At 36.7% G+C, this 24,853-nt stretch overlaps 1 protein-coding gene across 6 annotated transcripts in view; it reads right to left on the reverse strand.

Moving 5' to 3' along the window:
* The window catches only part of SLC44A1 (solute carrier family 44 member 1), a 214,451-nt gene that overhangs the window by 44,713 nt on the left and 144,885 nt on the right, over positions 1-24,853 (reverse strand). For 2 of the 6 annotated variants that reach the window (XM_027105319.1, XM_027105321.1), the window contains exons 13-15: positions 24,711-24,848; positions 17,795-18,031; positions 15,882-15,962 (exon numbers count right to left, since the gene is read on the reverse strand). In XM_027105319.1, the coding sequence (XP_026961120.1) occupies positions 15,882-15,962; positions 17,795-18,031; positions 24,711-24,848 (456 nt within the window). Of the gene's footprint in view, positions 1-1,836; positions 1,948-3,118; positions 3,168-10,551; positions 12,926-13,156; positions 15,963-17,794; positions 18,032-24,710; positions 24,849-24,853 lie in introns of those variants that run through there. The other 4 variants (XR_003432562.1, XM_027105320.1, XM_027105318.1 and 1 more) reach the window with 4 other exon arrangements.

Below are 24,853 nucleotides of genomic sequence, written 5' to 3' on the forward strand. Positions count from 1 at the left end.
CGTGCCGCGGAGCGGCTGGGCCCGTGAGCCATGGCCGCTGAGCCTGCGCGTCCGGAGCCTGTGCTCCGCGATGGGAGAGGCCACAACAGTGAGAGGCCCACGTACCGCAAGAAAAAAAAAAAAAGTTATGTATATTGATAAAAACAATGAGTCTAAAGAGAGTAATTTCTAAGAAAAGTAAGTTGAATGCTTTGGAAAGACTCTATAAAGATAAGATACTAAAAATATTACTCAAATTATGTGTACATGAGAATTATAAACATTGGAAAGAAATAAAAATCTAGGAGTCTATACTCAGCTTGCTTCATTATTTAGCTTCTCTAAATTCTTGACCCATTTAAAGAAACCAGTATTTCACATTTTTACATTTTCTGGTGGTTACATTATTGGTATGTTTAATGCTGCCAAAAAAAAAAAAAGACAATACACAACTTCAGAGGACTCGAAGAGTCATCAATAGAATACCTATGACAAAGTTTGTCCAATGATTATTTACTTGTTGTAGTTTTAAAAAACATTTCATTTATAAAGATTCTCCTCCTTAACCAAATTTTTCAATTAACCGATCAGCTACCAGTGCCCACAGACTTGGTTAAGAGAGCATGTATTATACCTTCAGTCATTTAAAAATGTATAAAGATATTGATTTTTACATAAATGAGATCATGCTATAAATACTGCTTTAGCCCCTTTTTCACTGACTATATTGTAGACATTATTCCAAGTCATTAAAGATTACAACATTTTTAATGCCTGCCCAGCTCCTCCTGCTGAAGTCCTATTTAATGTTTCCTTTTATTGGGCATTTAAAACTATGTACCAAAAACAAACAACCCAATCCAAAAATGGGCAGAAGACCTAAACAGACATTTCTGCAAAGAAGATATACAGATTGCCAACAAACACATGAAAGAATGCTCAACATCATTAATCATTAGAGAAATGCAAATCAAAACTACAATGAGGTATCATCTCACACCAGTCAGAATGGCCATCATCAAAAAATCTATAAACAATAAATGCTGGAGAGGGTGTGGAGAAAAGGGACTGCACTGTTGGTGAGAATGTAAATTGATACAGCCACTATGGAGAACAGTACGGAGGTTCCTGAAAAAACTAAAAATAGAATTACCACATGACCCAGCAATCCCACTACTGCTCATATACCCTGAGAAAACCATAATTCAAAAAGAGTCATGTACCATAATGTTCATAGCAGCTCTATTTACAATAGCCAGGACATGGAAGCAACCTAAGTGTCTATCAACAGATGAATGGATAAAGAAGATGTGGCACATATATACAATGGAATATTACTCAGCCATTAAAAAAGAACGAAATTGAGTTATTTGTAGTAAGGTGGATGGACCTAGAGCCTGTCATACAGAGTGAAGTCAGAAAGAGAAAAAGAAATACTGTATGCTAACACATATATATGGAATCTAAAAAAAAAAAGGTCATGAAGAACCTAGGGGCAGGACGGGAATAAAGACACAGACCTACTAGAGCATGGACTTGAGGACATGGGGAAGGGGAAGGGGAAGCTGGGACAAAGTGAGAGAGTGGCATGGACATACATACACTACCAAATGTAAAACCGATAGCTAGTGGGAAGCAGCCGCATAGCTCAGGTAGATCAGCTCAGTGCTTTGTGACCACCTGGAGCGGTGGGATAGGGAGGGTGTGAGGGAGGGAGACGCAAGAGGGAAGAGATATGGGGATATATGTATATGTATAGCTGATTCACTTTGTTATAAAACAGAAACTAACACACCATTGTAAAGCGATTATACTCCAATAAAGATGTTAAAATAATAAATAAATAAAACTATGTACCTTTCTTGATTTCCTCTTTGTGGGACTCACAGAAAACTTGGAGTTTAGTTTTATGTGCAGCCTAGGGTTTCTTATACAGTTAATCTCCTTTTCTCAATTTTCACATGCCTCCTTTAAAAAAAAATTTTTTTTTAAATTTGTGTTAAAATTGTTTCTTGTAAGTTGGGAGAATCCCTTCTGGCAGAGAGAATAGACCAAACACAAACCCCTAATATCCTGTCTCCAAGTGTGAGGTTATAGTGTGAGTTTGGTTGACAGAAAGCCCTTTTGTTTTGCCTTGAAGGCAATTCCTTACTGTCGCCTCTCTGGTCTGACATAACCGGCCAGGGAGCTTATAACTACCTAGAGAGCTCTAAGACTTCTACTGAAATTGCTGATAAGCCCAGGAAGTGGTCTAATAGCTTAGCTTTGCTTTTTCTGGACTCCTGTATGTAACCTAGGTATATCTTCTAAAATTATTTTTCTCAGGATTTGGACAGTAAAGGAGGCACAATATCAAATTAAAGGCACGAAGTATTCCTTACCTTCACTGCTACTTGCAACAACTGAAAAAAATTACCAATAATGTGAAGAGGCCTGGCCTTGTGGGTTACTTCCACAACACCTGGTCAAAAATAGGAGGCCAGGGCTTTACTGGTGGCGCAGTGGTTGAGAGTCCGCCTGCCGATGCAGGGGACACGGGTTCGTGCCCCGGTCTGGGAGGATCCCACATGCCGCGGAGCGGCTGAGCCTGCGCGTCCGAAGCCTGTGCTCTGCAAGGGGAGGGGCCACAGCAGTGAGAGGCCCACCTACCAGAAAAAAAAAAGAGAGAAAAAAAAAAAAAGGAGGCCAGAGGGCCTCATTAGGATGCTGGCTTCTTTCTGAAACTTTCGACACCTCTAGGAGCTTTGAGCACTATCTGAAGCTGAAATTTCAATCACAACTTATATATTATGCTAACGTGCACAAGCAGTATGCCTCTTAAAAGAGACCCTGTGGAGGCTTCCGTGGTGGCGCAGTGGTTGAATCCGCCTGCCGATGCAGGGGACGCGGGTTCGTGCCCCGGTCCGCGAGGATCCCACATGCGGCGGAGCGGCTGAGCCCGTGAGCCATGGCCACTGGGCCTGCGCGTCCGAAGCCTGTGCTCCGCAAGGGGAGGGGCCGCAGCAGTGAGAGGTCCGCGTACCGCAAAAAAAAAAAAAAAAAAAAAGAGACCCTCTGGATTTTTCTTTATCGTCTAAAATTTGAGATTGAATACAGATTATACTTTTCATAGCCAAAGAGAAAAAGAATATCTGGGTACCTTTTAGGAGATGTGAGGCTTTTCACAGGCTCTTTCATCACTAGGTGGTCTATGGAACAAGAAATTGTGTACGCTTGCATCAGGACCACGCCTCCAAACAGTCCAGATTGGTTAACATTCTTTAGTATCTCAAACACCTGTAGTGTCTGAGGACTCCTCACAAACGTTCTCTAACAACTTCTTTTGGCAAGCTGGTATAGATAAATAACTAGGGCTACGATCTGGGCATTACTCACATTTGCTAATGAAAAGCAGTCTGTACAGCAGCCTCTCAAGAAAAATCCAAAATTAAAAAACAAATTGGGAGAGATTTATTGGTATTGCAAAAGGTCTTCCACTTAAGAACACCCCTTTCTTAGTCCCCAATATCATTTAAAATAGGATTAGTTTTAAATAAGCTTGATTTTTCCAAACTTTTCAAGCTTGTTGAAAAATAAACAAGCTTGATTTTTCCATAATTTACTGCCTAAATTATGGCACACCACAGGTTCACCAACTCACCAACTTAGCACAGATCCAGGCTTCAATTTATGTGCAGGGCACTGTACCAAGCACAACGAGTGATTTCCATGGTAAACGTTATCTAACAGGCTTTTCGTCTCTGCCTGATGATTGAATTCAGTTGCAACCTTAGCATTCACAGAGTGACTCAGACTCCAGCTAGGAAGTCTGGCTGGGCAGTGGATGAACTTTGTACTTCGGAAATTAGGTTTTATTTAGTACATTTATGTTTCATACTTCAGGGATCCTAGAACATGCTGAGAGATGCTGGAAAGAAATAGCTGGTCAATTCCAGGGCACCCTTGCAGCATATTGACCTAATCTGAAAACAAGATGTTGCCCACAATCAGTTTCTATTGCAGCACAGCAGAATACGCCACCCCCAAATATGACTGCAGGAGTTCAGGACATGCCGCCTCAAAAAAATGCCACTTTGTTGTATTACTGTGAGCTGAAGGCACTTGAAAAACAGCAAATGTGGGTGAGGTATTCTCTGAACTCTCCTTATCTCCCTAGACAGATTCTCCAAAAAGAACTCAAATGTCATAAATCCCCTTCTCAGGAGTTTCATCAACCAGGGGAGATTGACTCTTATCACAGGAGAAGAGCCTAGAAGTCGGCACCACACCCAGACACACTTTGCCATAAGCTATCATGCCGCCCAGCTATTCCTCTAAGGGCCCATTCATCTTTCCTAAAAATCATTTACTCTCCCCTAAGAGGCCTACATCCTCTCTCCCCTTTCCCTATTAAGATGGTATTTAAATTTGAATTCTAAGCCACTTAGAGGAGTTACTCATTTTTCCTGGGTATCTCACATGTATACCTGAGGTATACATGTTAATAAACTTCTGTGTGTTTTTCTCTTGTTAATGTGTCTTCTATTACAGAGTCTCAGCTAAGAACTCAGAAGGGTAGGGGAACAATTATTTTCCCTCCCCTACACTATTCATCACCACCCTGGGCATGGGAAAGTGCTACAACACAGTAGACAATGACATTCTTTCCTATAAAATTTTATTTATTACATAAAAAAATTCTATACATTTGTTAGACTAAAATACAGTTTTCGTTATAGTTCTGGTAACTGAGTCAGTACACAGAAAACTTAGCATTAGATCAGCACTGTTTTTTCTAGTTCATATTTCTGCACAAGGAAAACATTTCAAAGCTCCATTTCATATAGGCTCATTGTACTCTGAAGCCAGATGGAATTCCATCCAATTCAGAGCTCTTGGAAGTTAATTTCCCAGCAAGATTTGATAACTCCAGAAAGTTAATTGCTTCATATACATATTTTTAAAGTCCTCTGAGAGCACACCACTCTGTAAATTCTGCACTGTGTCAATAATGACAGTCACAAATACTACAGGGCTATGACCATGTCTGTGGGGCATGTTCAAGCACCTACATGTTTGTTTCCCCACCTGAATACAGTGTAGTGACACTGTAATAAAGAAATAATAATAAGGAAAAAACTCAAAATAATGCTAAGGTAAAAGATCCCGAACCAGGGAGTTCATGGAAGACTTAACTATGATCCTATAGTTTGTAGTGGACAAAGACCGGACATGATACAAAAATCCATTTTGACACTGTGAATAGGATGCAAATAGCAAAACAAAACAAAACCAAAAAGACAAAAAAGGCCTCAGATTGAGAAATATGTGGCACCACAACATACCTCTTACGCTGGATTTCACAGCAGTGAGATGTCGAAACACACTGATGGGCATTTTCTGTTCAAATCTCCCCATACACTGGATGGGATCTGACTGGACGGGATGTTAGGCTCAGAGCCTGAGAGATGAAGAGCAGGTCCCTCTGCACTGACTGATCTTTCAAACTTGGCTGCTTTATTCTAGGAGCCTATTCTAAACTCAGGAGTTCAGGAAGGCTGTGCCAGAAAGTACTTAAAGTTGGACCTTTGGTCTTCAGAAGATATGCTTTTGTCTTTGGTTGTTTTCCCAGAGCCCCTGTCATTTTGTTAGGTGCCCTCTACACTTTTCTCCCCACTCTCGTGTTAGTTGTAGCAAATCGGATCAGCTAACAACCTCCTGAAGTTATTTCACTGGGTACCATATCTTTAGAAGTGCATTCAATGGTCAAGAATATTCTGAGACAGTGTAACTGAAACTTCATTATGGAGCTCCCAGTACCCTTTTATAGGATGGACAAAATCCAGAGAACCTCAACAGCAACATAATCTAGTAGCACTAAGGCAATACAGTAGAAGAAAGGTAGCTTCCCCCTGTGATGTCTTTGAAAATCAAAACCAGCCAAAACGAGGGGACCAAAAATTCTGGGAGAACACTGCTAGAACCCAGAGGAAGGGGAAAATTTACTCTGTAGTCTCTGTCTCCAATCATCAGTCCCAAAGCTGTCCTAGTATTGTTTCATTCCTATGAATCACCTCATACAATTTTTGAAAACAATCCTGGCTTAATGACCCATGTGGTAAATGGAGGAAGTGCTCACATTTTCTAGTGGCAGGTAGAATGGTCTGCAGGATGCTGGTAGGACGTTCACTCCAGTCCTGTGTCCATTCATTCCTCAAGTCTTTTCTTTTTTTTTTGTTTTTTTCTTTTTATTTATTTTTGGCCGCACTGTGCAGCATGTGGGATCTTAGTTTCCTGACCAGGGATGGAACCCACGCGCCCCCTGCATTGGAAGGGTGGAATCTTAACCACTGGACCGCCAGGGAAGTCCCTCAAGTCTTCTTTTCAATGCTTACTTTACTCACATAGAATGATTTAACACATTATTCCTCAAAAAATAACTAAAACTAATTTCCTAGCTGATGGGATGGGTGGATCAGATTCCTATGTGAAACTCAGGACATTTCCTTTAGGTCATACACTTCTATGACAAAAAGACATCAAATATAGATACTTACACCGGACTTAGGCCCTTTTCCACCCAATATGGGAACTTCCACCTGTGGTCTCTTCCTTTGCTACTGTGGAAGGTTCAATAGAGCTCTTCTGGGGTTGTGGGGTGGGGAGGAGAGCTGACTTTTCTATTTTCTTCACCAGCCAATTAGGACATTTCCACTGCTTTCTTCAGCTTGAAAATGTAGGTAATAGTTTGATGTCTGACTATAGGTCATGACCCCCTGGAATCAAATCTTAAAAAACCTCAAATTCCTCTAAGGATGTCTGCCTGCTTTTTCAAGGGCCCAGACGACACTCCATATAGTGCAGCAAGCTTACCTAATAGTAAGGTGTAAATGTGAAGAAACCCACATGCTCCCTAAAGAAGGAAGGTGATGTGGATGGGGGGAGTGGAGGCACAGTCCCATGGGCAGTGGTCCAAGGCTGCTCTAGTGGTGACCGGAAAACACTCAAAACAGGAGGGAACATCTCACTGATTTACGAAGGAGAAAAAAATAACTTTTGAATTTGTCCCCTCAGCATCTGCTCCTCCATATTTCCACTAAAATTTTTTTGTCAACTATGGACTACGGTAAGTTTGCTAATTTATCACCATCTTCAAATGTTCTTGGTCGTGTTGACAGAGATATATTTTTAGACAGTGATCTAACTGATAACACTATGCTACAGATGTCATAGCTGAGTGACAATAATAAAGAATCTAGTGTTTTGGTAGACGGATGATTACAGGGATTCCCTATTCATTTCTTCTTGGATTTTCTTGTCCATTGCAAATAATTTGGTACCTTGCCAACAATTCATCATAGGACACATACATCCTTACACCACCAAGGAAAGAAATCTTACTGTCTTGAAGATTCAGTGTTGACGTCCTGTTTTTCATTCAGATTAGTGTGGTTTTGATTTTCAAAGCTGGTACTAAAAGTTTTCAAGTTATAAAAAGGATTCCAGACAACAAGATCCTACTGTATAGCACAGAGCACTATATTCAGTATCCTATGATAAACCAAAATGGAAAAGAATATTTTAAAAAAGTATATATATATAACTGAATCACTTTACTGTACAGCAGAAATTAACACAACATTGTAAATCAACTATACTTCAATTAAAAAAGAAAATGATTCCAGGTCCGAAATTGTTAAGTACCATCTTAAAAGAATCTTCAGTGGAGGCCTAATCACTACTTTATTTCAAAACACATTATCAAACCAACTTTAGAGCAGCCTCAGATTTGTGTTCCTTAGGCCCTGAGGGGATGGGGGCGAGGTGGAGGCGGGCAGTCTCAGGGTCCCGAAATTCTATTAGTATTTTAAATGTTCCTAAGTAGGCTATGTGACTTTGAGAGAAAGGTAGTTCATTGCTTTCATAAGCTTCTCAGAGGGGCCCTTGGTCCCCTCAAAAGATTAAGAACCTGCTTTTGAATATCAAATACTAAATTTGGGTCTTAGCAAATAAAAGTGAAAGATTTCTGAAACATTTGGAAATTACAACGTTTTCATGTTCAGCTAGACCTTGACTAGACCATGAGTAACCTGAAAGCTTTACTATTCTGAATTCCCTGGTCTAGAATGTTTATTCCTCAGGAAATCATTTATATTGTAAAACTGGTATCAAAACTGAAGAAAATAGCCTAATATTTGGGTCCCTAACAACTGCATATCTTTTCCACATGTTTACTAATGAATTTCTTTAAAAAATATCCAACTTAAATCCTGCTCATTTAATTTAGAAAAGTGATAGCTGTTCATGTGATACTGAAATGGAAGCATCATTTGTCTTTTTTTTACACATATAAAAATCAAGGAGATGGGGTGGAAGAAAGCGTACTATAGTATTTCCATAGAAAAGAAAGGTTTTCCACAGAAATTCTCAAGTTTAAAAACGCTGCATTGAAGTTTTTTATAAGAAAGATATCTTCAAAGATTTAAATCTTGGATTAAAAATTTCCCCTTAAATTGAAATTTGGAGAATAAGAATTTGACTCAAATTTATGAAACGTGAATGGAGGAAAGTGTGCTATTTAAAATTTTTTGGTGTGTACAACACGTTTAGCTTTTTATTTTGTTTTCTAAGTTTGCTAGCTTTATATTTTCTCTTGGCACATTCAAGCATCCTGCTTTTTTCACAATTTGGGCTATATGTCATTAAAAAGATCAGCTTATTCTGAAAGTAGCCAGTGTATATGAAGAGTGCCTACTTTTCAAATGGGCTAACATGTATTCCTTAGTACACAAAGATACATGAATATGCATTTAAAGCAAAAGGTATTCTGCACTGTGATTATAGAATACACAAAGCTCTGCTTTATGCATTTACTTACGAACCCACAATTTTCCAATATATATTCACAGACCACATCTTAAAAACTCTAGGCAAGCCATTATAGTGCACTTTTATCTCTCAGATGGAATATATGAAAAGAATACAGAGATTAACTGTGGCAGGCGCATTGATAAGCCTCCAGATTCTGAGGATTTTGGTTTTTTTTTTAAGTAGCGGTTAAAATGCAGTAGAGAACTTATTGAAAGGTGAAAACTTTAAAAGACCTTTCTGAAGGAAACTTCTCAGAGGCTGTGTTAAAGGCTATTACTGGAAACTCCAAAAATTCAAGAGAGGTTACTGATGAAAAATAAAATAAAATGTTCAGGTCACCATAATTGGCAGCTCTGGTTTCAGAACTGACCCCAGAATTCTACTTTGAAGGCCAGGAGACCTCTTGAAATGGCCTTTATTAGCTATTAGTGGTGCTTGGTGGAAATGGTCGGGGTCTTGAGGGCACTAACATGGCCTCACAAATATTTGGTGCCTGTAGTTTCCGTAGCTGTTTTAAGGGAGAGGGTGGGAGGAACATTACTCTGGTTTCAAGGGGCTCAGGACCCCTATAAAAGGGGTCACCTCCTAACCACCCCCTACTGGGGTGAAATCCTGAAACTGCCCTGGGAAGATAAGGGAGCCCTTGGCAGATACCGAGGTCAGTGGTATTGGGAACTGGCAGCTTAACGCCCTTGGCTGAAAAAATGACAAAATTAGAGTAAGGGAGCATCTCTACAAAGGAAAAACTTATTTGCAGCTTAATTTTTAAATAGACTCAGTGAATGCCCCCTCCTCAACCATTATGCAAAAAGTTTAGGAACCAACACACAGTTAAGCTACTTATATTGCAGTAACTTAGGACTTAATTATGCTATAGGATAGGATAAAAGCTTTGATCCTTAAACATTAAACATTGCATTAAATGGTTTAAAGGAAGAGCCTGCTTTGAGCTGTGCTAGTCCGTGCAGAGATAATACAATCTCAGCACTCTAGCTAAATTCCTAATGTTTACCTAACGTACTGGTAAGCCTCCCACAGAAGATGGGTCTCTTGGATTTATACTGAAATATAACCTTTTCCCTTCCATATCATATACAGCAGAGCTTACTCTTGAGGCAGGAGCCTAGAAAGTCTAAATCAGGCACCAGAACCTTAATTTTCCAATGGCAGCAACGATCACGATTCTCTTCTCACTGTGATCACCACTGACAACCGCGGATGCTAACTGTAACTCTGGAAGTAGGCGTCCTGAACACAATTTTGAAGATCCACCGCAGACAAAAGACAAAACCCACCACACAGAGCCAGTGGTTGATAAAAGTATTCAGGTAACCACATTTCACAGACGATTTTTGTCCTTCATGTATTCTCACTTGGGCAGAGATGGAGGCAGTGAGCGAATAGCAAGAAGGCAGCCCAGGGCCAGCTGAAGAACGGATCACGAAGAATGACAGCGGCAGCAGGTCTATCCAAACATAGCCTCAAAACCTTCAAATATCGCTAAAAGCCTCTGTGAGGCTCTCTGAATTGCATCAACAAATGAAGCTCATGAGAGAGTGATAGTCTATAAGTCAAATATCTCTGTGTGTGTGTCTGTGTAATATATATGCATATCTGCATATATCTACCTATATGGCACACATATTCACTTAGGGGAAACAGCCTGGCAATTAATTTGGAACTCAAATGACATGGTTACACATAGAGCATAATTTCTAAACACAATGTTAGTAAAACAAAATTTATTTGTAAAACAGGACCTGTTATATAAAATGGCACACAATCAAGTTATACAAAAATACAAAATTTCTTTCTGATTACAGTTCTAGTTGCAAATGATAATTAGAAAGCATTCCTGGTGGCTTCCAAACAGCTGAGATTGCGAGCATATGGAACAGGGAGCAGCAAGAGTCCATGGTGCTGGGATGGCCAAGTGAGTAGAACCTAATTTCCAAATTCAAGAATTCCACCAGGTCACTTTGGAGGGACACCTCCTAAGATAAGTAGCTCCTGTAATGTCTTCTGTTTTGATACCCATCTTCTATACTTTTGCCAAGACTAAATTTAGTTCCCAATGTTTCTTAATGCCCACAATCTGTGTGGCTATGAAACAGAAGGTAGACTGAATTTTCCTACATGATTTGCTCTCTCACCTATTTGGATAATTGTTAGTTACATAATTATATTTATTCCATTTCAAATGATATAAAAGAGTACAATGATATCGTTTAGTGACATCACATGTTAGAATGTTAACTTCTGGAGAATTATTGTTTCAAAATAGCTACTCTCACAATATTGTTTTCTGTGATCTTGCCAAGACGTGAGCTCCTGTTTCTTTAAAAAAAAAATAAAAATAAAATTCCGGACTGTTATTGCAAATATTCTGAAAAATCAGAAATATTACATGAGCTTTGAAAAGAAACCGAGGCATTTAGCAAATTTTAGCCTAGCTAGAGTAAAGAACACGGATACTTAAAAAAAAATACAATTTACCTTTTGCAGCAATTTAAAGGTCCAACCCTTTGAAAGGAAGCACATTAGCAAACAGCTGCTTATTAAGCCCTAGTGACATTAATTGTACACATTTCCATAATACCGGTCTAATTCACTGTCTAATTCTGGTAGGAGGCAATGCTTTCTTTCAAAAGATTCTCCTTCCATGGAATGATAAAATGCTGAGGCTTTTTTTTTTTTTGTACAGAGCCTATATTTAGTGCAATAAGTTTAAAAAATCTGCTCTGAAATATTTACTTTACATTAACAAAAATAGCTTTTTTTAAAAAAATTGTAACAAAAAGGAGTTATCGCATAAACAGATCATGAATTATTCTTAGCAAATTACACTTTTTTTTCTTAAAGCATTCACCATTACAATAAGCAGAACAATGAAATATTAGCCATTCATATCTGGTAAGCTTCAGGAATTAAAAAACCCCCCAAAACCCAAAACCCATCCCCAAACACAAAGAACGTTCAACACTTGAGGATCAAAACATTAACCAATTCTTCAGTTAAACATTGTAGAATTCTGGATACTTAATGAATTGCCAAGGAGAGGAGCACCTGCCAGTATGTTTTCAGATTTATAGCAAGCATTTGAATAAAATGGCCATTTAGCCCTAAGCCATTGAAGTTCCTCTGAAGCAGAAGCCCAAGTACCGGAATTTTCAATGCTTTGTGTTTCATGTTTCTCTCCCTTTTTTATTCCTTCCAGCATTACTTAGTCTGCAAACCGATACACAGAAACTTAAAGGCTAAACTTGCTGGGTACCCCAGCTTCCTTTCAAATCAGGCACACAAATGTGTGGAGGATGCTACTAACGTCAAAATGAAAGACAAAATATAAGAGAAAAGTTTGCATAAGAAAGATTATCTACCCTTTCCTTTTTTACCTACTCTCTTATAGAAGCATTAGGGTAAACTACAAATACCTGAGGAGTTGGTTACTTTTTAATGTTGGCTGACAAATGCATGAACTACTACGAAAATTCCCACATTGGGTCCACTTGTATGTTTCTAAAAGGAAAATGACATGGCTTCTTTGATTGGGGAAAACTGAATGGAGTAACTCCTTATTTACCTGAAAGCATATGCCCAGTCTCATCCCACTAGGACTTATGCATCAGTAAAATAAGGTCTTGATTTTATGCACGCATCAGGGAAATCACCCCTGAATAAACTTTAGACAGAGAATTCGGTACAATAATTTTACCTAATTTAAATAACTAAAGTTAAAATCTCCTCTAAGTTATTAAAAATGTTAATCAGATATGAACCTTAACATTTCCATTAAGACAATTACAATTGAAAACATTAAATGACGGCAGTTGCCTTGTAAAAGCCACCCGTATGAAAGGAGTACATGTTTGACAAAAATAAGCATAAAAAAGGTATTAAATCCCTGTTCCTGTTCTCTGATTTTGGCTGATTATGTGTGTGTGTGTATATACATATACATATATATACACACATACATATACATATATACACACACCCACACACACAAATACATAGTTATGTGTATATATTGTTTTGGAATGTCAATGGGTTCCATAACGGTCGGCTAGGTTCAAGCAGAACTTGCTCCCGAAGCCTAGAAAACAAAGTCATACAGAGTATAATCTTAGACAATTACCATTAAAAGGAGATCATGAATGATGGTACAAATACACAGATGGTCACAAAGAGCAATAAAGAAAAATGGATTGAGAATCCTTCTCCCCCAAACCTAAATTCCAGGGTCTGAAATTCCTGTGATTGTAGAAAGTCACACTTCCCTCTGGGTCATCTTTGAGATATGCAGAGAATTCATCTCTAGTCTATGTTGCTATAGTGCCCAGGTTTTTTCCTCCATTTTCTCTGTAAGTTTTTCCTGTATGATAGCGAGCAGATTGCCAGATGTCTCTTTCTTAAACCTCTACATCACATTTGGTAAATTTTTCTAAAATAATTTTCAAAGATTTATAGAAAGACCTTACAAACCTTCAAAGTTTCCTTAACTAGTGAGGCTCTCTCAAAAAAAAAAAAGTCTAAGAGGAAAGCTGGAAGTACTTATGTTTAGTTTAGTGATGCCCTGTCAAATGTAAAAATTTAAACCTCACTTTTCTGAACATTATTTTATAGACTTAAAAAAAACTCATATTAAACTATCTCATTAAGGAGACAGACAGTGAATTCGAACAGCAGTGTTTCTACAGATGCAGCAAAATAGTTATGACGCTCTGTTAACAGAACTTTCATCTATGGGAATAACACGTGAATTAAACCAAGCAAACACAAATAAGCAATCGTAAATTCTACCAATCCCCAAACTCTAGGAGGGAGTTTCTCAGGTACTTCTTTAGGGACACACACAAGATGGTGGTGGTATTACGGGTCAACTCTTAACATGCATACTTCGAAAGAGAGCAGATTTAGAGGTACTGATATGCTTGAAAGATTTAATTATCCTGTGAGCAACAATTCACACATCTCTCATGGGGACTTTCTGAACCACTTAAAACGTTGTTCTTAGAGATCAAATGCTACAATGTCCAAAGGACCAGAAAAACAATGCACACAGAAGATGTATTTTGGGACACAGCAGAGGGCTTTGCCATTAATCTGCAAGCAACGAACAACATAAAATAAAAGTAAAAGTGGAATGAAGATTTTAATGTGGTGTTTGAATTAAGGGACATTAATTTAAAGCTGAAAGTAATATTAGGGGGAAAAAATTTCTACATTTTTGGCTTCTGATAGAATGCCACATAACCTAGGCAATTCTCCTACTATTAATACCTATGAATCAGGGGTTTAGGTAAGAGAAGGTATATTTGCATTCTGGTCTACCACAATTCAGCTATCTTTCCCTCAAGAATAATACAGAAATACATGCCAATTCATGGTCGAAGTAGCTAGTCCTAAACCTCTAATTATTTCTCCCTTTCTTTAAATGCTTGTTACTGAAGAGTGATTTAATGTACGCTTCAACCACTGGAAAGACAGAAAAGGGGGGGAAGGGTGGTTTACATTTTAAGATTTTATATGTCTTTTAAAAGTTTTAGGTTTGAAACCTTATTTTCTGAACAATTAGGACAACCAAGCAGTGGCAAGAAGGAAACCTTCCTCATTTTTCCAGGCTATCCTAGGGTTGGCAGAATTTTCACTGTGGTCCCCCTCAGCCCACATGAAGTAAGAGGGATGCAGAAAGAAAGGGCAGGGAGGCGAGTAACCTGACAGGAGGGATTGGTGATTAGCATCCCTTCCCTGTTCATCCAGTGCTGTCTGATGCACACTTAAAAATAAGAGTTACATGGCCATTCTACATGCTCTTACTTATGATTAGAGTGATCTGTGCCTTGGGAATATAAACATTGAAGTTTTGACTTTATCATCATCAATGCTATTAAGAGCAACACCAAAATAGGCACTGGATGGGGTTACAGAGAAGAGTTTATATCTAAACATTCTGTTGAGGCTTTAATGTAGGTTGAATATGCAGTTATTTTGCATATACATATACCATCCCCCCACCCCTGCAATGAAGCCATTTCCTTCATTCTTACATACTTAGATGGGCTTGTTTTATACTACATATTTCTTAAGTTGGACACCTATAAATCAAACCATTTATTAAAGTATAAAGGAGAAAGAAAAGAGAGTCTTCACCTCTCCTTTTTTTGGACATTATATGCAAATAGAAGGCACATTGTTTTAAAATTAAGTGCTTAAGGATGTAGGCAATTATATAATATTCTGAAATAAACATGTTATTTAAGAATAATACACTTGTAATACAAGCAGTAATTAGACCAATTACTGAAGACATCTGTCATTATGCAGTGGTGAGAATATATATGGGAAAAGCTACTCAGGATTTTCTTATACTGGTTAATTTTAAGTTGCTTTTTTCAAATGAAAGGAGAGTGGTTATATATATATCACTGACCAGAGGTAATTTATCTTTCTCACAATTAAACTGAGGCTGGAGAAGACCAGATTGTCTTATTGAGTGGGAATGTGGGTGTTGACGGAAATAGCCTTGTTTGCTACTGAAAAATAGCTTAAGAAACAAAGAAAGTACAATCCAGGCAACAGAAGAAAAAGTCAGCAAAGGGGAAAAGACAGCAACATAAACAAACCAATATTAAAAGAAGGGGGGAATATGAATTTCAGCAAGTTGAAAGGAATTGCTATCATCACTTCTAAAATAAGTATCAAACCGTCAGTTCAAGTGTACAACCAAATGTTCAGTCCCATGAAAACTAAACACTGACAGTTAAAAAGAAAAAAATGGAAATTGCAAGTTCACCTCAGGGACAAAAATATCCCCTGCCCCGCCATGAACACTGTTCCTTTCAGCTTACTTTTACAGAAGGTGGTCTCAGTTGTGACAAGAATTCTGCCATCCAAGTGATGGGTAAACACACAAACAGAAAGAGCAGCACGTCCTGCGTGACACAGATCACAAAAGCTTCTCCTGAGGAAGTGCAGTCAGTGAAGAGAGAGAGAGAGAGGAAGTGAAAGTGAAATTCTTGGAGGGCGGCCACCTCCTCATCTCCACCTACCATCGGTTTTAGCTCTCTGGCATCAGCAACACCTCCCTTCCCAGCTTCTTTCATTGCTTTCCTGCTGTTTTCCACAAACTCCTGCAAAACAGGGACCAGATTACATAAATTCTTAGGTCCTTTCAGACTTCAGTTGGTAGATGATTTCTAAAGAATATTTACATTTTTGACTCAGTAATGGTAAATGGATGGCCTAAAAACACAGCAATAAGTAATATTTGGTACCACACATAAGAGCGGCTAAATTTGTGGGGATGCAATCTTGATATAAAATCTTTTTTCCCACCATTCCTTGTGACAATCTCACTTAGGCTCAAAGAGATGTCAGTTCTATCTGAAAGAGAAAATACCTTTCGTTTTTTAGAAAACACTATTTTTCCACACTTAGAATATTGTTTTATTTGTTGTGTTACTTTTTCCATATCAAGGTTAAATGGAAAAGCAACAACATTTTACTCTATAAGCCTCCTCTTTAAAATAACCCTAGGAGGTAAAAGAAAGTGTTGATACCACTAAGTATAGTATACTGTTTTTACCAAGCCATAAATAAGCTATTTGAAAAAAAAAAGTCTATCTGGCCTTGAGATTACTCCATAAAGCAGGAAGACAGGGAGTAACAACCAGAACCAGTGGATAGAAGTAGTTAAAATGGGATTATGCCCTGAAGGAAACATTTCTACCTGTCAAAGTTTATGGAGTACTTCCTCGTTCAATATCCTCGTCATTCTTATAGAGAAAACTAAAATAATAAAAACTATATATTTTACTCTGCTTTTCTTCAGTGGCTTAAAAAACAAAAACAAACCTCTCCTCCTAAATGCCTTAATCACACAAGAGATGATGCTTCTAGGTCAAATTCCATTATGAAAATAACAGTTATGACGCTCTGTTAGCGTCATTATAGGATTGTAATTGAGTTAGGATTATAACTGAGATTATGAAAATGTCCAAAATGTAGCTGGTAATGTTCTTAGTAAAAGAGATAATGAGTACCAAATAGGTCAGTTGAATCACTTGGAATTTTCGAGATTGAAAAAAAAAAAGAATCTAGTTTATTTATTAATACATTTATTTTAGATTTAACTAGATAAACCATGTTTCTGGAAGATGGTGTGTTATTTCAAGGTCTAATGTTTAATCTTAAATATTATCCATTCTTGAGATAGGAATATTTTATAGCTTTATTAAAACACATCTTTAATTGGGCAGCATTTGACATTGAAACTAGTATTTAAACCATTTTAGAATGGTTTCTAAATTTTTTAAAAAATTTAATTGAGGTTCTAATATAGGGAAGCTGCAGAGGTTACGTAACTATAAAGAATCTGAATATAATATCTGTGTAAAGGTTCAGATCTTGACTAATGGGAAACAATACCATCTACCAGTCATGGGTCTGATAATCTGTATTCATTACAAAACTCCTTCAGTTTGGCCTGGAATACTTAGGATAATGAGTTTTAACAGGGCTGACAGCAATAATACTTGGAAAGATGGTGGATGGAGAAATACAGATAGGCACTACAACCTGGGAAATAAAACTTTTGTCTTTGAGTTCTGATTCAGGAAAAGGCACTTAGAAGACTAGCTGTCCAATGTTCCAGTTCAAGGGCTAAAAAAGTCGATTCAAGTGTATCTAACTGGAGAGATGGAGAGAGCAGTATGGAATAGTGTGAACTCAGGACTCTTAATGGGAAACTGCTCTAGCAAGGTAGATTTGAAATGGTCTCGTTCATGCCAAGAGGATCTTCTTCCCTGATTTCCCCAAGACTAACCTCATTCACGGGTGCTGAAGGTTTAATTCTGAATTATTCAGTTTCATATAATGGGAATTAAATACAGAGAATAGTCTACAAAATATTTATATTAGTATTTTTATCCTTAAAGCAGTAGAGGGCATTTGAGGTACTTACCATCAGCACTTTATCCATATAAAATTCTCTGCCTGGGCTCCCATCATTGTATTTTGTATCAATGGCAAAACACAAGAACAATACATCCACTACCATTTCGTAAATGGACAGGAAGCAATGAGCGACTAGGAAAGCAAAGAGGCAGACGATGATCAGAGGCAGCACCCATACTGTGTAATCTTGCTGGTAGTTGAGCAGCATAATCCCAGCCAGACCTGTGCTGCAGACTATCAGCACCTAAAGCAGAGAGAACAAAGATCACATTTAATAACCTCCTGCAGAAAACCACTATTTCTTTATCATTTGCAGACTTCTCCATTTATAAATGATGGTTGTATGAGTCCATGCCACCGTAAGTTAGAAAGCATAATCCATAAATACCCATATACATGTACATCATATAACATAAATATCATCCTTGTTGACACTAAAAATAATCAAGTTTTCCAAATGTTATGCTTGTTTCCTAAGACTTCACTTATTCAGCATCTGTGGCAATTTTTAAGATAAATGTATACATATCTTAGAAAAAAAATTATACACACTGTTAGCACTCAGAAGGAAATTATTGACATTTCAGGGTATTGCTATGTATTTTTTCTAAGCATTTTTACATATATGAAATAGTATTACATAAACATATCATTAAAAGCTCTTCATTAATATTTATATATCATAAATGTTTCATAAATATCTATTCAGCTACATATTTACATTTTATGGGTGATTTAAAATTTATTTAACCATTCTCCTATACTTGGAGACATATTGTTTTCAGATATAAATAATGCTGCAACAAACACCTCTAAGAGCTTTTTCTTTGTTCCATATTTTATTTCACATAGAATATGTGGTAAATTTAATATGATTTGCCATGAAGTGTTGATTTGGACTATTTGTGGAGAAAGAGGTTGCCAAACACACTCATGCTGTAAAAATAAAAGAAACAGCCATTTGCCTACTGTCAAGAACCACCTACTCTGATGCTTCAACACTGTACGTGCAGCACTTTAAATTTTCTGTGTTCCTTTTAATACTTTTTATTTCAGTTTTTCAATAACTCTATGAATGGCTTATGGCAAACATTATCACCCTCATTTTATAGATTGGGAAACATGCTTAGAGGGGCTAGCTGATCTGCCCAAGGCCACAGAGTAGAATAAAGATAAGATACCATTCAAAAAATGGTCTTATGATGCCAACACCAGTACTCTTTCCAGGTAAAAATTCAGCAAATACTTGGATACTGATATATCACCGTAACAGATTACACTGAATCCTAGCCACACTCTTCCCCAGCCCTTTACCTGGCCTAGCGTCAAGCTTTAAATAACAAAAGAAAAGAAAGAGTTCTCTAGAACCACAGCAGCCTTTCCTTGCCCAGTGCTGAGGACAGGCAGACTGAGAATTCTTCTTTTGCCTTTCCCTCACTATTTATCAACACCAAAACATCTCTCATTCACCATTATCTTAACCAGGAATTATAATGCATCAGAAGATGTATTGGTTAAGCTATAAATTGATCCCTCTCTCAGATGATTTTAGGGAGCAAATCTGGGTCTGCTCCCCTCTCACCATTTTTTGTGGCAATATACCTATGAATCTTCTCTCACAGTGACTTATTTTCTGGGGTGATGTCCACAAATAGCTAATTAGGTCCATTTTTTTTCCCTCTTCTGTTTCAATTTTAGGATGAGTTATTTCTTATACTCTTCTTCAATGTTTTTACATCCACCCTATGGGAGAACTCAGCTGCTTTACACTCTCTCTATGGCACTAAAAGTTAAACCACATTTGAAATGTTAAAGTCAATTATAGGCAGAAGATGTGGCTCAGACAAGTAGATGCTGAGACAAAAACTGTTAAGGTAGAATACTGTCACATGAGAACCAACTTCAAAAACTAGTGACATTTAGCTTAAAAAGTCGATTTAATAATTTACTCCCCAATTTAATTTAATAATTTAATAATTACTCCCCAATATAATGAAAGGGTATCATGCACTCATTCAAGCAGAGGATACATTAGTGGTTCTCAAACTATTAGAGGGGCTGGAAATCCCTTGGGGAGTTTGTGAATAATGCAGATTCCTGGGTCCTGCCCCCAGAGAATCTGATTGGTTTGATTTAATATGAAGCTTAGCAATATTCATTTTCAAAGAACCCTCGGGTGATTCTTAGAAAGTCCACAGCCTATAAGGAGTACTGCTCTATATCACTGATCTCCATGGTAGAGCACACATAGCCCAGAGAAGGTTCAAGAGAATCACCTGGGACTTTTATTTGTATTTCCCATACGTTTAAAATTTTACACTTTATAAAGCATATATTAGTGAAAGCTATACATACGTCATTAATAAATAAATGTAAATATATTGGGGAAATGTGCTCAAATCATTTTTTGGTAATAGGATGTTTGATTTTAAAGGTTTAGACATTCTTGTTATAAAGGATAAATTATTTGTGATGCAGTAGAAGAGATTCATACACAGAGTAGGATGTGAGAAGCAGGAAGAAAAGGATGCTGGTTTTGGAGTCAGAAAGATGTAGGACTGAATCAGTTAGAACTTCTTAGTTTTGTGACTCTAAGCAAGTTCACTTAACTTTTCTGAGATTGTTTTTCCATCTTTAAGAGAGACACAATAGGACATACATCCCGTAATTGTTAAAATAAGCATTCTGAAAGCATTTAACATAGTGACTGGCAAACTTAGCTTCTTTCTTTCTTTTTTTTTTTTTTGTCATCATAAATCTTGCATTTATGATGCCCTTTTCCCCGATGGAACCCATGTTTTGAAAGATTTTGTTTACCAACAAAATAGCATCAACAAATAACTCATATTTTCATTTTTTAATAATTGAAGCCAGATTAAATTGTCAGCTAGAACATCTAATTGTCATAAAAAGTATTATCAAATAGAGGTAAAATAATTTCAAACAGAAGCAAAGAAACAAGATTTGGGGGAATTTTTTGGTATAGTTTTATTGGCAATAAATATGCAGTATGCAATATTTATTAGACTTAAAATGCAATACCTATTAGACTTAAAAATGTTTAAAAAAGCTTCTAAATCACTATTCTTAATCTTTGAGGACCCTGTAGGCCAGTGATCATAGGTCACAAGCCACTAAACTAGAGGAGCTAAGGTCTCTTCCAAATCTAATTTACCATTCCATAAAATCATTGGGGCTTCATAGAAATGGAATACATGACACTGTCTTTTGTTTTCTTTCTAAAATCAAGATTTTGAAAATTAAATTTAAAATTTTGAGATATTATGAATTCACGTGCAGTTATAAAAAGTAACAGAACGATTCCATGTACCCATTACCCAGTTCCCTTCAATGGAAACACCTTGCAAAATTACAGTACAAAGTCACAACCCAGATATTCATACTGGTACGACAAAGATACAGAACATTTCCATCACCACAAGCATCCTTCGCTTTAACCTTTTATAGATATTCCTACTTCCCCCCTCCCCTATCACTAACTGGGTGACCACATATATGGTCTCCATTTCTACTGATATAATATTGTCATTTCAAGAATGTTATATAAATGGAATCATACAGCACTTCATCTTCTGGGATTGGCATTTTTCACTCAGCATAATTCCCTCAAGATTCATCCAAGTTGTTCCATGTACTAGTAGTTTGTTCCTGACACTTTCATAATGTTTATTATGATCTACCTAGTTGAACTATCTGATCAAAAACTATTTCTGCATACTAGTAGCCATTAATTTCATTAATTGTAATGAAAGAAACTCTTTAAAAGATTTATTGTATTCTGTGATCAGAACTATATTTTTGGAAAAGGAAAACAAGAATTTATCTTAGTACATTGGAAACCCAGAAGTTTTTTTTTCCTCTTATCTTTCTCCTTTTTTGATTTCTCAATTTAAAAAGTGTTTACCTTTCATGGTTTTAAAAGTCTTGTTTTTACAACATTAGAAATATTATGTTATTCAAAATTATATTTTTCTGGAAAGCAACTTGGAAATATGTATCAAAAATCCTATTATGTATTTGAACTCATTAATTCTACTTCTAGGATTCTGGCCTCAGGAAATAGGTATTAATGTGGGCAAGAACTGGTATGCAAAAGTTTCACTTTATAATAGTAAAAAATTGAGAAAAGTTCAACTGTAAAAAAACCAAAAGAACCCAGAGGCTTTGTTAAATAAATGATACAACAACTATATAGACATTTTTAATAAAATGAGAAATGCTCATAATATAAGACGAAGTGAAAAAAGGGATACAAAACTTCCTTTTCTACCAGGTTTTAAATTCTCTTTATTGACTAGTATATAAGCAGCACCCAGATTAGCCCCTAGTACATTACCAGTAGGCACTCTATAAATATTTGTTGAATGACTAAAAGGTTATGATAAACCTAAAGAAAAAATTTTGACAGGTCATTAGGTTGCTGAAAAACTCAAAGCCAATTTTAAAACACTGTATTTTATCCTGTATATATTTTTCCATTACAAGAGAAATGCATACTTAATATAGAAACTTTATCATATAAAGTTTATCAACTTTATCAAAGTTTCTATCATATCATAGAAACTTTACCATTATATGATAAAGTGGGGGGAGGTGCTTAGAATCACTCATATTTTCAGTATTTCAAAGCAATAGTTATTAAAAATATTTTGAGATATTAATTTTCTTTCTCTTTCTTACGCACATTTTTATGCACATTTTAAAATGGTTCTGTGATGGTCTAGTAGTTTTATTCAGCTTTTCCACTTATTATACACATTATCACATTATAAACTCAATAAAATACATGGTTTAGGGAATTCCTTGGTGGTCCAGTGGTTAGGACTTGGCGTTTTCACTGCCATGGGCCTGGGTTCAATCCCTGGTTGGGGAACTAAGATCCTACAAGCCACACGGCGTAGCCAAAAAAAATTCTAAAAGTTAAAAAAATAAAATAAAAAAACAGGGTTTAAGAGGTGAATAGTCTGTTGATTATTATTTCCAACCTTTACTGTCAGGCAGTAGATTGTTTACAATTAGTCACTACTGTAAGTAATGCTGTATTTAGAATTATCTCCAGTAGTTTACAATCATCAGAATCAAAAGGCTTTAGGGGGGAAAAAAAAAAGGCAGGCCCAGGGACAAAATTAATGTCAGTTGAGGCAATTATAGCTCACAGTGCTTAAAAACTTTGAAGTCAGACAGATCTGAGTCTGAACTCCAGCTCTGCCACATTCGAGTTTTCTAAATTTGGACAACCTACTTAGCTCTCTAAACTTTGGTTTCCTTTGCTGTAAAATGAAGATAATAGTAGTAGGTCTCCTTACAGGGGAGGACCAAATATAACACTTCACATAAAGCACTGCCCTCAGTACCTGGTACTCAGCAAGTGTCTCAATCAGAGTTACTAAAATTATCATCGTGATCAAATGTTGCCACTTGGTATAATTTTCTCCCTTATTCTCTATATGTCTTCTTATTTCTCTTTTATTTTAATTGCTCTGCATTATGTATGTTTTTATTTGAAGTTGCTTCATATCTTTCTTAGCAGTAGGGGTCAATTATAAATACATAAAAAATGAACAAAAAAATCTGAAGCCTTCCTGAGTTAGTCATATAGCACATAAATAATAGCAATGGTTACTGACAGGGTCAGACCTGTACTCATTCGTTAACATGAATTAACTCATTCAATTTTTACTATAAAAATTATCCTCTTATTGTTAAAACATGACAAAAAAACAAATCCAGGAGTCATAATGTACGTTTAATTACAAATTTTCAAAATAACTATCTGTATGGTTTTATAATTCTTTTTAGATGACAATTGCCTGAGAACTTAAAACTACATTACACAGTGCTAATCAATGCCTTTCTACATCAAATATTTAATTCCCTTTCAAAAACATTTTAAAGGCACAGTGGTTGGAGTAACTTAAGTGTTCAGCAGTAAGAGAACAGCATTTCATGGAACAGTGGCCATCATGATAATGAGTAATTATGAAGATTATCAAAGTAATGCAAAAAATATATATGACAGAATATGAAGTGAAAATAGCAGAAGAAATAGCTATGTATACCAGGATTGTTATACTATAGAAATATAAGCCTGTGAAAAAACACTGGGAGGGAATATAAAAATAAGTTATTAGGTTATAGTGGTGGTGCCGTTTTCTTAACTCAATTTTTCAAATTTTCTGAGTATTTTATGGTTTGAAATATAGATACAAAGATAAAGTGAGTCCTCAATTATAATGTTATCTAATATTTTGCAGATTTTAATAGCACAGAATAGAAAAACACTTTTGAGGACAGTTAGGTCTCATTCCCTAACAGCTCTATTTTAAGGGGTTTATATATAGTAACGATGACGGCTAATATTCATCAAGAACTTGCAATGTATCAAGCACTATCTTAGGTACCCTACAAGTATTAATCAGTCTAACCCTCACAGTTCTAGGGGTTTGGCACTATTATTACCCCAATTTCACAAATGGACAAACCGAGGCACAGAGTGGTTATATACCCTGCCTCAGGTCACACAGCTAGTCAGGCCAGGATTTAAATCCAGGCAGTCAGGCTCCAGATGCAGTGCCCCTAACCATTACATGGACTGTTTCTTAATTCAAAATATGTAATGGGCAAATTACTTAACTGCTCCGTGCCTCAGTTTCCCCATCTATAACATGAAGATAATAACAGTACTTCCTTTACAAATTTATTACGAGGATTAAATGAGCACAATACATGTAAAGTACTCAGAACAGTGCTTGACACATATTAAGGGTTTTATAAGTGCTTGCTGTATATTATGTGACTTTTAGGTTTTTTGTGGGCTACATATATTTTTGAAATTAAAGAGCAACTATACGCATATGCAAAAATTTACTGTCTGTCTCAGATAATATACTTGGTCTTCTTACCTTGCCTAGGAATAACATGAAATCCCCCACTGTGTTGATGGCAGCTACTCGCAAAGCATTCTCCACGAGAATGACAAAGGCGTCCTTCGCTGAGGTGCAGAAGTTGGTGCTGTTGATAGCTGTGGCTGTGTATGCGTTCTGGA

This window comes from Aethalodelphis obliquidens, unplaced genomic scaffold (genome assembly GCF_003676395.1).
Source record: "Aethalodelphis obliquidens isolate GAN/ISIS:26980383/991018 unplaced genomic scaffold, ASM367639v1 scaffold7, whole genome shotgun sequence".
Lineage (NCBI taxonomy): Eukaryota > Metazoa > Chordata > Mammalia > Artiodactyla > Delphinidae > Aethalodelphis > Aethalodelphis obliquidens.